Source organism: Furipterus horrens, unplaced genomic scaffold, assembly GCF_987537825.1.
Source record: "Furipterus horrens unplaced genomic scaffold, mFurHor1.1.pri manual_scaffold_17, whole genome shotgun sequence".
NCBI lineage: Eukaryota > Metazoa > Chordata > Mammalia > Chiroptera > Furipteridae > Furipterus > Furipterus horrens.
The window spans coordinates 55,612,244-55,630,357 of NW_028327187.1; the positions used below are offsets into that span (position 1 = coordinate 55,612,244).

Sequence of the window (18,114 nt, forward strand, 5' to 3'; positions counted from 1 at the left end):
GCAGTAGGTATATCTGACAAAATAGACTTTAAAACCAAGGTTATAGTAAGAAACAAAGAAGGACACTATATAATGATAAAGGGAACAATTCAATAAAAGGATATAAACCTTCTAAACAGTTACCAATCCAGAAGAGCACTTAAATATGTAAAGCAAATCTTGAAGCAAATAAAGGTAGAGATTGACAGAAAAAAAATCAAAGACAGTAACTTTAATACCAAATTGACTTCAATGGATCGATCTTCCAGGCAGAAAATCAAAAAGGAGACACTAGCTTTTAATGACACATTAGATCAAATAGATTTAATTTATATCTTCAGAGCATTTTACCCTAAAGCAGCAGAATATACATATTTTTTAAGTGCACATAGAAATTTTTCTAGGATAGACCACATGTTAGAACACAAAACAAGTCTCAATAAATTTAAGAAAGTTGGAATCATATCCAGTGTCTTCTATGACCAGAATGCTCTAAAACTAGAAAGTAATCACAGAAAGAACACTGAAAACCATGCAAAGTCATGAAAGCTAAATAACTTGTTATTAAACAATGAGGTCAACAATGAGATCAATGAAGAAATAAAAAGATATTTTAAAACAAATGGAAATGAGGACACAACAATCCAAAATCTGTGGGACACAGGGAAAGCGATCCTAAGAGGGAAATTTATAGCATTACAGACCTATCTCAAAAAACAGGAAAAAAAGAAGAAAAAGCTCAAATAAACAATGTAAGTTCACACATAAAGGAAGCAAAATTAAAAACAACACAAAACAAAACAAAGGCAAAACCCGAAGTAAGTAGAAGGAAGGAATTAATAAAGATCAGAGCATAAATAAACAAAATAGAGTCCAAAAAGTACAAAAGATCAATGAATCCAAGAGCTGGTTCTTTGAAAGGATAAAAAATATTGACACACATTGGAGGGTGAAAGAAGGCAGCAGAATAAGTAGCAGTCTTGTCTGGTTGCTCCCATCGCAGAAGGACTTGGAGTACAAACAAAGAGCAGAGAGTGGGTGAGTGCAGCTTTCAGATAGGGAGAACATGGGTGGGAGTGTGGAAGCAGCATGGGAGAGGGCAGAAACCACAGACCACACTCTCCAAGCTGAGTTGTTGGGCTCCCCAGCCCAGCGCCTCTGCCGCAGGGAAAGAAACAGCTGCTGCCTGCCTCATTAGCGTTGATCTGCTTGGAAACTACACTTTCGCTGTTGGCACCCTGACCAGAAAACTCTAGGAGGGAGTCAGTGAGATTTGGTGAAATATTCTGAAGCATGGGAAGACAGAGAACAGCCCAGACTGCAAAAACTGTGGGAATTGAGACTTGGTGGGGACCACTTGGGTTGGCAACCCTGCACCTGCACCAAGGCTCTGACAAACAATTATGCAGAACTGAGCCATGGAGGGGGTCCACATGGGAGAAAGTTGAGGCAGAACCCCAGACTTGGTGGGAACCCCAAGCAGGCAACACTGTACCTATGCCTGCGCAGGTAGAACCCCACCAAGGTTCTAACAGGCAGGGAAGCAGGCCAGTGCTGCAGTGTGGAGGCCACACAGAGACTTTTTTGGAGGAAGAGTGGAGACAGGACCCAGGGCTGAACAGGGACTATGGGCATGCGCTCTAGCTCACTGGCAGAGTAGCGTTGCTAGAAGAGCACAATGAGCATCAGAGGGTGCTACAGGACCACTGTGGGGGAACAAGCTCAGTGCAGCTCACAGCAGAGAGCTGTGGCAGACCCACAAGTGAGAGAATAGGAGCCCCAGAATCCAGATAGATTTCCTCACAGACAGATAGCCAGAAAGAAAGATATGAAACCCATGGGACTTTACCAGGAGTGGACCCAGAAAGAGAAGAAAGTGGTAAAAAACAGACATTACTGGGACAAATTCCACCGTGGTATTATTCATGAACTATTTTCTTGCCCTCCCAGTTTATGCAATTAGTCATTAGTTGTTATATTATAGTTTATTCCAAATATCATATGCTGCTCCTCCCTTGTATAACATCTGATATCCTCTTCTTACTTTGAAAATAAATTCTATCTTCTCTCCTACTATGACTAGTATCCATTCTTTCAACTTAAATTTGAAAAAAAAAAGTCTTTCTCTTTACCTGGTTTTCACACCTCATTCCTAGTATAACTATGCCATCTATCATCTCAAATTCACTTCCTTTCCCTTTGGACACCTCTTAAACTTTCCTTTCTTTCTTTTTTCCCTCTTATTCCCAACCCAACTACATAAATCATAGCCCAAAGGTTGTACTGGGGAAAAGCTCTTCCTTTAATCTGTTTCTTACTTGTCCTCCTCCCGCTCCCCCCTCTTTCTCCTCCTTCTCTTTCTTCTTCTTTATTTTTGTTTGCTTTGTTTATGCTTCCTCTCACACTAGATATATAACATATAACTTCTGTATAAACCTAATACTATACTCTTCCACTCTCTCACTCCATTCTGCCTCCCTCCCTCCCTTTTTCAACACACTATGTAAATGTTACTTACTGTCTCATATTGCCTTGCCCTACTCAGTACTATTATTACTCTTCCACCTTCCCTATCAAAAATCATCTTTCTTTCAGCTGGTAAATTCCTATTTGTTTTTTATTTAGTATAATAGTCTTAATCTCTGAAATATATATTAATACTGGCTTATTTGCTGCTGGTAGTGTGATTGTGGGTGGGGGATATATCTGAGGGTGTGTGTTTCTTTCCTGGGTTGTGTGTTAATATTTTAATAGCATCTCCACAAAAGAACTCAAGATGTGGTGGGGAGAGTGACTCTCAATCAAATAGCCAAAGGGAAGGTTCTACCAAAGGATAACACAATGACAATCAAAACTGAAATAAAACTTGACAGTGTAAACGAATGGCTTAAAGGGCATCCCGAAAGCATCAAGCTCAGGAGATCAAAGAGATGGCACCAATTCATCCCTCAAGTCTCCTATTCCAGAAGGTCACATGATGAAGGTGGAAAATAAAGAAGACAAATCTAAGAAATAAAAACAAACAAGAAGCGCATAAAATTGGGAGAAAATAAACAACTCCCCAATGAAAGGAAAAAAAGAATCACTAGAAAGAGTGCTAGATAAAACAGAGGTAAGAAAACTATTAGACATGGAATTCAAAAGAATGGTTATAGGGAAGCTCAATGAACTTGACAAACTCAGAGAAAACTATAATGATCTCCAGGGGAATTATAAAAGACTCTAGAGAAACTACAAAGAACTCCAGGGAAGATACAAGGAACTTACTAAGAACTACATCAGCATTAAAAAGGACACAGAAGTATAAATAAGAGCCATGAGGAAATGAAGAATACAATTTCTGAAATGAAGAACATGATAGGAAGAATAAAAAACAGCTTAGAGGAAGCACATAGTCAGATCAGCAAGCTGAAGGACAAGGTAGAAAAAACATTCCCAGACAGTGCAACAAAATAAAAAGAGACTGAAAAAGAATGAAGACGGTTTAAGGCAACTTCAGGGCAACAAGGAATGCATCAATATCATTATCATAGGAATGCCAGAGGGAGAAGAAGGGGAGCAAGGGATAGGAACCTTATTTAACAAGGTAATGACAAAAAACTGTCTTGATTTGAGGAGAGAAAAAGTCATCAAGGTCCAAGTTCAGAGAGTTTTCCAATGAAGATAACACAAAGAGGTCCACTCCAAGACACATCATAATTAAAATGGCAACATTCAAAGAAAAGAGAAAATCCATAAGTCAGCAAGAAACAGCAAATAACATTCAAGGAAGCTCCAATAAGACTATCATTGAATTTCTCAACAGAAACACTGCAGGCCAGAAGGGAATGACAAAAAATATTTGAAGCAATGAAAATCAAAGGCCTACCACCAACTCTACACTAACTAGCAAGGCTCTCATTCAAAATGGAAGCTGAAATCAAGAGTTTCTCAGATAAAAGAAGACAAAAAGAATACATCTCCACCAAACCAGCATTGCAAGAGATGCTACAGGGAATGCTTTAAGAAAAAGAAGAAAAAAAGAGAGGGAGAGGAGCACAGGTACAAAAGGAAATGAATAATACATGTCAATAATAATCTTAAATGTAAATGAATTAAATGCTCCATTTAAAAGACATAGGGTAGCGGAATGGATACAAAAAAAAGACTCACATATTTGCTGTCTACAAGAAACAAATCTCAAAACAAAAGATTTGCACAGATTGAAAGGAAAGGATTTAAAAAAATATTCCAAGCAAATGGACATGAAAAAAAAAAAAGCTGGGGTAGCAATACTCATATCAGTCAAAAGAGATTTCAAAACAAGGGCCATAAAGAGAGACAAAGAAGGACATTTCATAATACTTAAGGGGACAATCCATCAAGAAGATATAACACTGATAAACATATATGCACCCAACATAGGAGCACCCAAATATATAAAGAAAATACTAGAAGATCACAAGAAGGATATTAACAGCAACACATTCATAGTAGGGGTTTTTAACACTCCATTATCAACAATAGACAAATCCTCGAAGCAAAGAAACACCAAGGATATACAGGCATTGAACAATACACTAAACCACAAGGACTTAACTGATATATATATATATATATATATATATATATATATATATATATATATATATATATAGAACTTTTCACCCCAAAGAAGCAAAATATACATTCTTTACAAATGTACATGAGACATTTTCAAAGATAGACCACATGATAGGACACAAAATGAACCTCAGCAAATTCAAGAAAACTGAAATCATATCAAGCATCTTTTCAGACCACAATGCCTTGAAACTAAAAATCAACCTCAAAGAAAAAATCAAAGACATCCAATGTCATGGAGAATGAATAATAAGCTATTAAATAATGAATGGATAAAAAATGACATCAAAGAAGAAATCAAGAAATTTCTGGAAACTAATGATAATGAACACACAACAGTCCAAAACCTATGGGACATAGCAAAAGCAGTCTTGAGAGGGAAGTTCATAGCAATACATGCATATCTGAAAAGGATAAAAGAATCTCAAATAAAAAATCTAACCCTAAAATTACAAGAACTGGAACAACAACAACAAAGCTAGGGCAAGTAGAAGGAAGAAAATCATCAAGATTAGAGAAGAATTAAATGACATAGGGACTAAACAAATAATTCAAGTGATCAACAAAAGTAGAAGCTGGTTCTTTGAAAAAATGAATAAAATTGACAAACCATTAGCCAGGCTCATCAAGAAAAAAAGAGAGAAGACCCAAATAAGCAAAATTAGAAGTTAAAGAGGAGAAATCACTATTGATACAACAGAAATATAGAAGATTGTAAGAAATTACTACAAATAACTGTATGGCAAGAAATTCAAAAACCCAGATACAAAGAACTAATTTCTAGAAGCAAATAATTTTCCAAAACTGAATCAAGAAGAAGTAGAAAGTCTCAACAGAATAATAACAAAGAATGAAATTGAAACAGCAAACTATAATCTCCTGGCACACAAAAGCCCAGGACCGGATGGCTTCACAGGCGAATTTCACAAAACATTTAGGGAAAAACTGACTCCTACCCTCCTCAAAATATTCCAAAAATTCCAAGAAAAGGCAAAAATCCCAAAGTATACTATGAAGCCAGTATTACCCTAATTCCAAAACCAGATCAAGACAAAACAAAGAAAGAAAACTATGTGCCAATATCACTGATAAACATAGATGCTAAAATCCTCAACCAAGTATTGGCAAAAAGAATCCATTAACATATTAAAAAGATCGTACACCACAATCAAGTGGGATTTATCCCAGGGATGCAAGGATGGCTTAATATTTGCAAATCAATAAATATAATACATCACCTAAACAAAATAAAAGACAAAAATCACATTATCATATCTATAGATGCAGAAGAAGCATTTGATAAAGTACAACACCCATTAATGATAAAAACACTCAGCAAAATGGGAACAGAGGGAGTGTACCTTAACACAATCAAGGATATATAAGAGAAACTGGAAGCCAAAACCATACTCAACAGACAAAAACTGAAAGCATTCCCCCTGAAACCAGGAACTAGACATGGCTGTCCACTCTTTCCACTCCTATTCAACATAGTGTTGGAAGTTCTAGCTACAGCAATCAGACAAGAAAACGAAATAAAAGTCATCCAAATTGGGAAAGAAAATGAAAAACTATCATTAATGCAGATGACAAGATAGTATCCATAGAAAACCCTATAGACTCCACTAAAAATTACTCGATATAATAAGCGAATTTGGCAAAATAGCAGGGTACAAAATAAATATACAAAAATCTAAGGCATTTCTGTACATCAATAATAAAACATCAAGGACAGAAACAAAAAAAATATATACCATTTACTATAGCAACAAGAAAAATAAGGTACCTAGGAATAAACTTAATCAAAGAAATAAAAGACCTGTGCTCTGAAAATTATGTAACATTGAAGAAAGAAATTAAGGAAGACACAAATAAATGGAAGCAAATACCATGTTCCTGGATGGGAAGAATCAACATCATAGAAATGGCCATACTACCCAAAGCAATTTACAGATTCAATGCAATCCCTATTAAAATACCAATGACATATTTCACAGACCTAGAACAAATACTTCAAAAATTCATATGGAACCAAAAAAATAAAAATAAAACCCTGAATAGCAAAAGCAATCTTGAGACAGAAGAACACAGCAGAAGGAACCACAATACCAGACATAATACTACAAAGCCACTGTGATCAAAACAATCTGGTACTGGCAAAAGAACAGACATATCAATCGATGGAATAGAATAGAGAGCCCAGAAATAAATTCAGTACTATATGGTCAACTAATATTGGATAAAGGGGGAAGAAACTTAAAATGGAATGAGAAGAGCCTCTTCAACAAATGGTGCTGGGAGAACTGGAGAGGGACGTGCAAAAATTTGAAACTAGAACACCAACTTACACCACACACGAGAATAAACTAAAGATGGATCAAAGACTTAAATGTAAGCCATGACACCATTAAAGTACTAGAGGAAAACATAGGCAAGAAAATTTCAAATATCCCATGTAACAATATTTTCTCGGATACATCTCCTAAGGCAAAATAAATAAAGGAAAAAATAAACAAGTGGGACTACATCAAACTAAAGAGTTTCTGCTCAGGAAAAGAAAACATCAGCAAGTTGAAAAGGAAACCAACCACATGGGAAAACATATTTGCCAATGATACCTCAGACAAGGGACTGATCTCCAAAATATATAAAGAGCTTACACGATTCAACATCAGGAAAACAGACAACCCAATTAAAAAACGGGCAAAGGACCTGAACAAACACTTCTCCAAAGAGGACATACAGAAGGCCCATAGACACATGACAAAATGCTCAACATCACTAGCCATCAGAGTGATGCAAATAAAAACCACAATGAGATATCACTTTACACCTGTCAGAATGCCCACCATTAACAAATCTACAAACAACAAGTGCTGGTGAAGATGTGGAGAAACGGGAACTCTAGTGCACTGTTGGTGGGAATGCAGACTGGTGCAGCCACTATGGAAAACAGTATGGAATTACCTCAAAAAACTAAAAATGGAACTGCCTTTTGAACCAGCGATTCCACTGCTAGGATTATACCCCAAAAATTATGAAACCCTAATTGAAAAGAACTTATGCACCCCTATGTTCATAGCAGCCCTGTTTACAATAGTTAAGTACTGGAAACAGCTTAAGTGCTCACTTGTAGATGAGTGGATCAAAAAACTGTGGTACATTTACACAATGGAATACTATACAGCAGAAAGAAAGAAGGAACTCCTGCCTTTTGCGACAACATGGAGGGAACTAGAGAGAATTATGCTTAGTGAAATAAGCCAGGCAAAGAAAGAAAAGTACCATATGATATCACCAAATACAGGAAACTAAGGAACAACACCAAAAAATGAACTAAGTAGAACAAGGAGCAGGATAACAGTTATTAGGGTGGAGGGGGATGGAGAAGGGAGAGAAGGGGGATACATAAGAAAAGAGTTTAGTCAAGGAACGTGTATAAATGACTCGTGGACATGGACAACGAGGAGTGATATGAATGTGGGAGAAGTGGTGGGACGGGTGGGGGGAGCAAAGGGGAAAAATGGGACAACTGTAATTGAAACCCCCCCAAAAAAAACTTATGCAGATCTATGTTCATAGCAGTGCTATTTACAATAGCCAAGTGCTAGAAACAGCCTAAATGCCCATCAGTAGATTTGTGGATCCAAAAACTGTAGTACAGTTACACAATGGAATACTATGCAGCAGCAAGAATGAAGGAACTCCTACCTTTTGCAAGAACATAGCTGGAACTAGATCGTATTATGCTTAGTGAGATAAGCCAGATGGTGAAAAACAAATACTGTATGATCTCACCTAATACAGGACCCTAATGAACAAAACGAACAAACGATCAAAATAGAACCAGAGGTATGGAAACAAGGAACAGACTGACAGTGACCAGAGATGAAGGGGGATGGGGAAAGAAGGGAAATGGTCTAGTTAAGAAACTAGTATAAATGACCTAGTGTGGGAATTGACTGTGGGTGAGGGGGGAGGTGGGGAAGACAGAGGAGAACAAAGGAAGGGAAATGGGACAACTGTAAAAGAAAAACAATTTAAAAAACGATCTTAAGTGCTGATCATATGTTCTGTTTTGCGTTGTGAACTGTAAGTACTTGAGTACTTTACAGTAGAAGCAGTTCTTTTTTTTTAAGTATATTTTATTGATTATATTGTTACAATAGTTCCAATTTTTTCCCCCTTGCTCCCCTCCGCCCAGCAACCCCCCTCCCCAACAATCCCCTCTCCAAGTCCATGCCCATGGGTCGTACGTACAAGCTCTCCTGCCTCACCCTTTCATATATTCTTCTTCTTTTTTAAAAATAATTAATTAGTTAAATATTTTAACAATAAAAAATAACAATCCCTCCCTCTCAGACTTAAGACCCTTTACAATCTTATAAAGGACAATGGACGAAGGTCTCGAGCTCCTCTAGCTGCTTCAAGCTGGACATGGTCATCGTCCTACCTACCCGTGGGTCAAGAAATCCCTAATAAGAGTGGGGGTGTGGAGGGGAGGGTGGCCTTCCCACAAGGGAATGGATCGTGCAGACTCCAGGTTGGTTGGCTGTCTCTGGACAACGGCATGCTTGGTTTAACAGGCTGGCATCCTTGTTGTATTCTGGGGGCAACAGGGTTAAAGGACATCATTCAATCCGTAACCACTAGATGACAAAAGACAGGTATTAATTTTTCAATGTCCCACATTAGGGAAAATAAGGGCTTCTTTGGAGGAAGGTATACCAGGTACATCTGACCTGTCCAAAACCCTTTTGCTCATTATACTTAGTTTGGACTGAGGGAAATATTTTAGGTTTCCCCCCTCTCAGGCCTCTGGGATCTTTCTGTCCAAGCCATTAGGATAGAAAAGAGAAACCAGTTTCAAAGTGAAGCCCACAGAACACCCCATTCTTCACCAACCCAGCCACTTAGTTCAGCCAAACCATTGAGTCTCAGGAGGCAGCAATGCAGACAGGATTAAGTGTGGCCTATACATACAGACAATCACTCAGGTAATGAGATCGTAGGCTTATGCCCTTTGAAAGTCAGTCCCAGTTGCTCAGGGCTTTTTGGTAACAACCAAAGCCCAAGCATGTCTCCTTTAGGCATGATATTCCATTCAAAGTTTCTTTAGAATGCCAAATTCTGGAGCGATCAGATAGGGAGAAAAATATACAGTGTGAAGGAAAATCCTTGTCCTTCTAATATTCACTGAACTTGCATTTCTATTCTTTATATTTTTTCCCCGCATTAAAAATTTTTCTGTTTGTTTGTTTTTCCATTACAGTTGTCTCACTCCCTTCCCTCTCTTGCCTCCCATCCCTCCGCCCCCCCTTCCACACCCAGTCACGACCCAGCTGTCCACGTCCATGGGTCATCCATACATGCTCTCCGACCAGACCCCTCCCTTTCCTACCCCCTCTCTCCCTCCCATCACCCACCTCGTTACTGTTAGTTTATTCCTTGTTTACATACCTCTGGTTCAATCCCGCTCATTTGTTTGTGTTGTTCATTAGTTTCCTGTAACAGGTGATAGCATAAGGTAATTTTCTTTTGTTGCCTGGCTTATTTCGCTAAGCATAATTCTCTCTGGTTCCAATCATGTTGTTGCAAATGGTAGAAGTTCCTTCTTTCTTTCAGTACTTATTCATTGTCATTTTCCCCCTTTGTACTTGTGTTCCTCTCTGTCTCTCTCTGTTTCTTCATTTTCTTAAAGCAGACCCTTTAGCATCTCTTGCAATGCTGGTTTGGTGGAGATGTATTCTTTTAGCCTTCTTTTGTCTTGGAAACTCCTTATTTCACCTTCCATTTTGAATGAGAGCCTTGCTGGGTAGAGTATTCTTGGTTGTAGGCCTTTGTTTTTCATTGCCTGGAATATTTTTTGCCATTCCCTTCTGGCTTGTAGTGTTTCTGCTGAGAAATCTGATGATAGCCTTATTGGAGCTCCCTTGTATGTTATTAGTTGTTTCTCTCTTGCTGCTTTTAGGATTCTCTCTTTGTCTTTGAATGTTGGCATTTTAATTATGATGTGTCTTGAAGTGGGCCTGTTGGGGTTCATCTTCATTGGGACCCTCTGTGCTTCCTGGACTTGCATGATTCTTTCTCTCTTGATGTTAGGGAAGTTTTCTGTCATTAGTTTTTCAAAGAGGTTTTCTATCCCTTGCTCTTCTTCTCCTTCTGGAATTCCTATGATATGGATATTATTACGTTTCATGTTGTCCTGCAGCTGTCTTAGAGCCTCTTCAGTCTTGTTCAGTCTTTTTTCGTTTTGTTGCACTGTCTGTGAGTTTTTGTCTACATTGTCCTCCAGCTCGCTGATCCGATCTTCTGCTTCCTCTAGCCTGTTTTTAATTCCTTCTACTGTGTTCTTCAATTCAGAGATCGTATTCTTCATTTCCTCCTGGCTCTTATTGATAGCTTCCATGTCCTTTTTGATGCTGGTATAATTCTCAGTAAGTTCCTTATAGTTCTTCTGGAGTTCGCTGTAGCTTTTCTGGAGTTCTTTGTAGTTTCCGCTGAGCTCATTGAGCTTCTCCATAATCCATGCTTTCACTTCCATATCTGAGAGTTGGCTCCCCTCTATTTCATTTAGCACTCTTTCTGGGGATTCTACCTTTCCTTTCGATGGGGGGTTGTTTCTCTGTCTCCCCATTTTTGTGATTCCTATTGTTTGTTGGTGCTTCTTAGAATGATCTGCACTTCCTGGATCTGCCCCTGGTGGCGTCAGATCCTGTACCAGTCTGGGCCTAGGCAGCCTGTTGGGGACTTCCAAGGATCTACTGCCTTTGTCTGGCTTCTTTAGTTGTTAATCTATTCAATCTGTGATTAGCTGTCAGGCTTAAGGACCGTGGGTGTGGCAGCTTAATTCCTGTAGGCAGGGCCTTTGCTTCCCTTCAGGCTGATGCCACTTGGCCGGGAATGGTCTGCCTGCAGTACTGGGGATGAGTCAGCACTGGGACCCGGCCGGCCGCTTCCCCAGCTCTCCCCTCAATGCCACCACACCAAACTCTCCCCAAGCATTTCCAGTCCTCTCTGTCTTCCCTCTGCTTGTGCCCAGGGTAAGTGGGGGCAGAATATTTTCATATGTGATCCGCTTAAGAGCTCTTTTTCTCCAGCTGTTTCTCTCCGGCTAGCAAGAAACCCTGTGGCTCTTCGCTTTTCTCAGCTGGATACTATTTTACTTTCCACTCTGTTGTTGTAGGCTGGGAAGCTCAGCTGGGGGTTTAGACCCTGCCCTTCTCAGGGGGAATCCCCAGCTGCTGAGCTGTTTCTCAGTCTCTTCAGTTGCCACCTGTGGGAGCCCAGGCAGCCCTTCCGGGCCTCCGCACTCCCTACCGGTCACGTTGTGATGTAGCAGCCTTTTCTGTCTCTCCGTGGTTATAAGACTTCTTTCCAGCTGGTGTTCCGTTGGTTATTCCAGATGATTTCTCCAAAATTACATTGTAAATCCAGACTAGTTCTAGGAGGAAGTTAGTGTAGCTTCTACTTACTCCTCCGCCATCTTGTTTCTTCTCAGAAGCAGTTCTTGTTGGGAGTCAGAAAATGTGGTTACAGTTATGACTTGAGTTTTATCTAATTCATAGTGTGATTTAGGATATATGTCATTAAATCTTCTGCGTCTCAATTTCCTTCGCAAGTAAAATGAAATAATACTTGCCCTAGAAAAAGCTACTGTGGAGGAGAGCAATGGGAGGAAAATGGGACAACTGTAATTGAAAAAAAAAAAGAAAGAAAAGAAAAAGCTACTGTGTGTTTTATTTATTTGATTTACTTTTATCTGCTTGTTTGTATGTTTATCAACAGGTTTTGGGACAACAGTATAACTCATTCAAGGCAATGCAACATCAGGAAAGACTATTCACAGAATAGCTCACTTTGTCATCCTGACCCTTGGAGATTTTGATTCAGATTCAAGGTGGCATTCTGTCTACTCAAAGGTTATCTAATAACCACAGACTTCCTTTTATCCTCCTTGTCTAAGCAAAGGAAATAAGCCATTTTTCAATCCTATTTACCATAACCAAGGAAAGAAAGAAAAGTTATGATTCCCTGCAGAGTAACCACTTTTTAGAGCATGACAGATGAAAACCACATTATGTTACAGATGTGTTCATGGGGAAAATAGGTATATAATTTGAATCTTAGTTCAAATGTACTTTGGTTAATTGCTATATAAGAAATCTTGCAAATAACACATAAAAATGCAAGCTTTTTATTATATGTATTAGATATTCTATTTTACTTTAAAATTTTAATTTTGTCTGTACCTTAGGTGAACAGAATTAAGTTAAATTACTCATACCCACTCTCACCAGTTGCCCTTGCAGGGTTCCTATTTTTTTCTGTGTATTATTTTTTCCTTTATTTCTCATCCGTACTGCTATTCTTCTGAGTGGTACTCACAATAGTGTTTTTAATATACAGCTTCCCAATTTTTCTTATGTGTACCTATTTAGATATATCTGTATCCTTGAAAAATATATGGAGTTGTTTAACGTGTGTTTTTAGTTTGCAGAAATGGTGCTGTAAATCTTATCCTTGATCCCTTTTTTTATTACACATTTGTGAGATGCAGCCTAATTGCATCTAATCTGGTTCTTTGCTTCTGAAAAGAAAAGCAATATGATCAGAATATGATCAGACTTCCAGTCAAGACAGAAGTATAGGTAAACATGTTTTGCCTCCCTGTGCAACCACAGAAAGAATTACAAATAAGTCTCAAAACAAGTAACATCTTGAACTGTCAGAAAATTGAATTATATGGAAGTCTGACAATCAAGGATATCAAGCCACATCCATCCAGATAGGTAGGAGAGGAAGAGATATGGAGACAGGTGGAGAGGCAGTGGTGGTGCAGAGAGACCACAGTGGCAGCAGAATGGGCAAGGGTGGTCCCATATTCATGTGTGGTGGATAAAAATTGGGAAGGATACCTTGGGAGCAAGTGATTCCAGTCCTAAGCCAGACTGCACAGACCAACTTTCTAGTGCCAAGAAGATAAAACCCAGTAACTTCTAGTTGTAAAAACAAGTAGGGGTTGGGGTGATGAAGAAACCGCTGGATTTTTAGGAAACTCTGCTAAAGGGACTGCATGGTCTTAAAATGTACGCAAACCCAATCACTCTGAGATTCAACATCAGGACAACAGCTGGAAGTGAGTCAGTTGCATATGGGGAGTGTGTGAAGTAACTGGAAATGGGGCAAGTGCTAGGTAAACCTCCAGTAGCCAGGCAGCTACACTGACCTCTCTCTGAGCCCTCCCCCAACACAGAGCCAGAAAGCAGTGAAGAGTTTGCCCCACACCAGCAATTACATAAGTCTCCACCCCACACAATTTTTAAATACCTCTTGAACAATTGGCCACACTATGAAGACAGGGAGTCAAAGCAGCTCTACCTAATACACAGAAACAAATGCAGGGAGGCTGCCAAATTGAGGAGACAAAGAAATATGGCCCAAATGAAAGAAAAGAAAAAAAACCCCAAAAAATGACTAAACAAAACTGAAAAATTTACAGGGAAACAACAGTGTAGGGAAGGAAGCCAGGATTCAAATCAATGATTTGAAACATAAGGAAGAAATGAACATTCAAAAAGAACAGAAAAAATAGAAAAGAATTTTTTAAAATGAAGATAGTATAAAAAGACTCTGAAACATTTTCAAATGTGTCGACATCTGGACCATAGGGATGCCAGAAGGAGAAGAGGAAAAGCAAGAAATTGAATACTTGTTTGAAAAAATAATCAAAGAAAACTTCCCTAATTTGGTGAAGGAAATAGACATACTAGTCCAGGTAGCACGGAGAGTCCCAGAAAATTGGACCCAAAGAGGACCACACCAAGACACATCATAATTAAACTTATAAAGGTTAAAGATTAGGAGAGAATTGTAAAAGCAGCAAGAGAAAAGCAGAGAGTTATCTACAAAGAAGTACCCATAAGACTATCAGCCGATTTCTTGAGAGAAAATTTGCAAGGAAGAAGGGACTGGCAAGAAGTATTCGAGTGATGAAAAGCAAGGACCTACAACCTAGATTACTCTATCCAGCAAGGCTATCATTTAGAATGGAAGGCAGATAAAGTGTTTCCAAAACAAGGTAAACCTAAAGGAGTTCATCATCAACAAGTCCTTATTATATGAAATGTTAAAGGGACTTATTTAAGAAAAAGAAGATCAAAACTATGAACATTAAAAAGGCAAAAAATTCACAACTATCAACAAGTGAATCCAAAAAAGAAAACAAACTAAGCAAACAAATAGAACAGGAATTGAATCATAGGTATGGAGATAATGTGGAGGTTTGTCAGTGGGGAGGATGAAAGGAGAGAATGGGGTAAAATGTGCAGAGATTAAAAAACATAATTGGTAGGTACAAATAGAAAGAAGGAAATAAAGAATAGCATAGGAAAAGGAGAAGCCAAAGAACTTATATGCAAGACCCATGGATGTGAACTAAGGAGGGGATTGCAGGACAGAAGCAGGGTATTACATGGAGGGGAGGAAAGAGGAAAATTGAGACAACTGTAATAATATAATAAAATATACTTAAAAACACACTAAAGAGCAACACAAACAAACGAACTAAATAGGCAAAGACTAGAATAGTAGTCAGTAGGGGGGAGGGGGAGGGAGAGAAGGGGGATAAGTAAGGGAAGGGTCTAGTCAAGGAACGTATATGAATGACTCATGGACATGGACAACGGGGAGGGATATAATTGTGGGAGAAGGGATGGGCTGGGAGGGGGGAGCAATGGGGGAAAAATGGGACAAATGTAATTGAATAACCAAAAAATAAAATAAAAAAAAACACATAATCATATCAATAGGATTAGAAAAAGCATTTGATAAAATCAAGCACCCATTTATGATAACAACTCTCAGCAAAGTGGAGTTATAAGGAATATACCTAAACATAATAAAGGTCATATATGAGAAACCCACTGCGAACATAATATTCAACAGTCAAAAACTATAATCATTCCCCTTAATATCAGGTACAAGACAGGGATGTCCACTTTCACCTCTTTTATTCAACGTAGTACTGGAAGTCCTAGCCACAGCAATCAGACAATAAGAATAAATAAAATGCATCCAAGTTGGAAAAGAAGTAGTAAAATTTTCTTTATCCACAAATGACATGATACTGTGCATAGAGAACCCAAAAGAGTGCATCAAGAAACTTCTAGAACCAATAAGTGAATTCAGCTAAGTAGAATGATACAAAATTAATAACCAGAAATCAGTTGCATTTTATATGCCATTAATAAAGTTACACAAAGAGAAATTGAGAAAACAATCCCATTGCTTCAGAAAGAATAAAACACCTAGGACTAAACCAAACCAAGGATGTAAAAGACATGTACTCATAAAATTATAAGAAACAAAAGAAAAGAATTGAAGAAGATATAAATGTGTGGAGACACATTCTGTGTTCATGCATAGGAAGAATTAACATCATTAAAATGCCCATACTACACAAAGCAATCTATAGATTCAACTCAATTCCTATCAAGATTCCAACTATGTATTTCATGGAATGAGAACATATATTTCAATCTTTATAAGGAATTACAAAAGGCCCTGCATAGCAACAGCAATTCTGAGAAAGAAGAACAAAGTTGGAGGAATCGCGCTGCCTAATATCAAACTATATTATAAGGCCATAGTAATCAAAACAGCATGGGACTGGCATGAAAACAAACACATAGGTCAATGTAACAGAATAGATAGCCAAGAAATAAACCTACACATTTATCATCAATTAATATTAAACAGAGTAAGCAAGCACATGCAATGGGCTAAAGACAGTCTACTCAATCAATGGTGTTGGGAAAATTGGACAGATACATGCAGAAAAATGAAAGTACTCCACCTTCTTACACCACACACAACAATAAATTCAAAATGGATCAAAGATTTAAATAAATGTTAGACCAAAAACCATAAAAATCCTAGAGAAAAACACAGGCAGCAAAATCTCAGATATCACTTGTAGCAATTTTTTAATTAAATACATCTGCCCAGGCAAGGGGAAATAAAAAGAAAAAGAAACAAATGTGACTACAGCAACTTAAAAAGTTTTTGCACAGCAAAGAAAATCATCAACAAAATAGAAAGACAGCCCACAGAATGGGAGAACTTATTCACCAATACATCTGATAAGGGGTTAATATCCTAAATTTATAAAGAACTTACAAAACTCAACTGAAAAAACAAACAACCCAATTAAAATATGGGCAAAGACTTAAATAGACACTTCTCAAAAAAGGTCATACAGATGTCCAATAGATATATGAACAGATGATCAATGTCACTAATCATTAGAGAACTGCTAATTAAAACCACAATAGAATATCATCTCAGACCTGTCAGAATGGCTGTCATCAATAAATCATCAAAAATTGCTGGTGAGGATGTGGAGAAAAGCAAACCCTTTTGCACTGTTGGTGGGAATGCATATTGGTGCAGCCACTGGGGAAAGCACTATGGAGATACCTCAGAAAATTAAAATTGATCTTCATTGGACCCAGCAATCCTACTTCTGGGAATATATCTGAAGGAACCCAAAACACTAATTTCAAAGAACACAAGCACCCCAATGTTCATTGCAGTATTATTTACAACTGCCAAGATATGAAAGCAGCCCAAGTATCCATCAGTAGATGAGTGGATAAAACAAATATGGGACATTTAAACAATGGAATACTACTTGGCCATAAAAAAGAAGAAACTTTACTGTTTGCGACAATAGAGATGGACCTGGAGAACATTATACTGAGTGAAATTAGCTAGTCAGAAAGAAACAAATACCATATGATTTCACTCATATGTGGAATCTAATGAACAAAATTAACTAATAAACAAAATGGAGACAGACTCGTAGAGAGCAGAATGACAGCTAAGTGGGGATGAAAGGTTAGGAAGTGGAGGAATTGAGCAAGAGAAAAAAAGAACTCATGGACAACAGTGTGGTGATTGTTGAGTGCAGGAGCATATAAGAGGATTAAATATCAATGGAAAAAATACAAAAACAAATAAAGTAAAAAATTAAAAATAAACTTCTTGAAAAAAAAAAGATAAGAACTAAAGGGAAGACTACTTGGGGGCTAATGAGGACTTTCATTACTCACGCTGTATCTCCACCCGACAGACTTTTGATATTTATTCACTCTCACTCGCCTTCCTATTTCAGGTAAAGGGGTCTGCAAATCCAAGAACAAAATATTATTAGTACACTCTGAAAATAATTTATTCTTTATAGTTTGTGCACTTTTAGTACAAAAAAAGTAACATATTATTCCTCTCTCAATTTTTGCTAGTAGTTTTCATTTTAAAAACTGTATTCTCGTATATGCAGAAATTGCATCAAATTTATAAAAACAAATTTAATTCTCACATTAATGAGAAAATTATAATTTGATGGTAACAAAGTGTTATTTCCTCTTACAAAACAAGGTAATTGACACTATGGGCTGAATATGATTTTTAAATATTTCAAGTTAGAGCATCTAAAAAATAAACTAAATGTAGGTCAAGGTTTCGTAAGTT

General features: G+C 37.8%; 1 protein-coding gene across 2 annotated transcripts in view; it reads right to left on the reverse strand.

Annotated features, from left to right (window-relative positions):
* NRK (Nik related kinase) overlaps positions 1-18,114 on the reverse strand; it is a 220,249-nt gene that overhangs the window by 118,794 nt on the left and 83,341 nt on the right. For both annotated transcript variants that reach the window (XM_090264658.1, XM_090264657.1), the window contains exon 4: positions 17,697-17,768. In XM_090264658.1, coding sequence (XP_090120784.1) covers positions 17,697-17,768 — 72 coding nt within the window. The remainder of the gene's footprint in view (positions 1-17,696; positions 17,769-18,114) is intronic.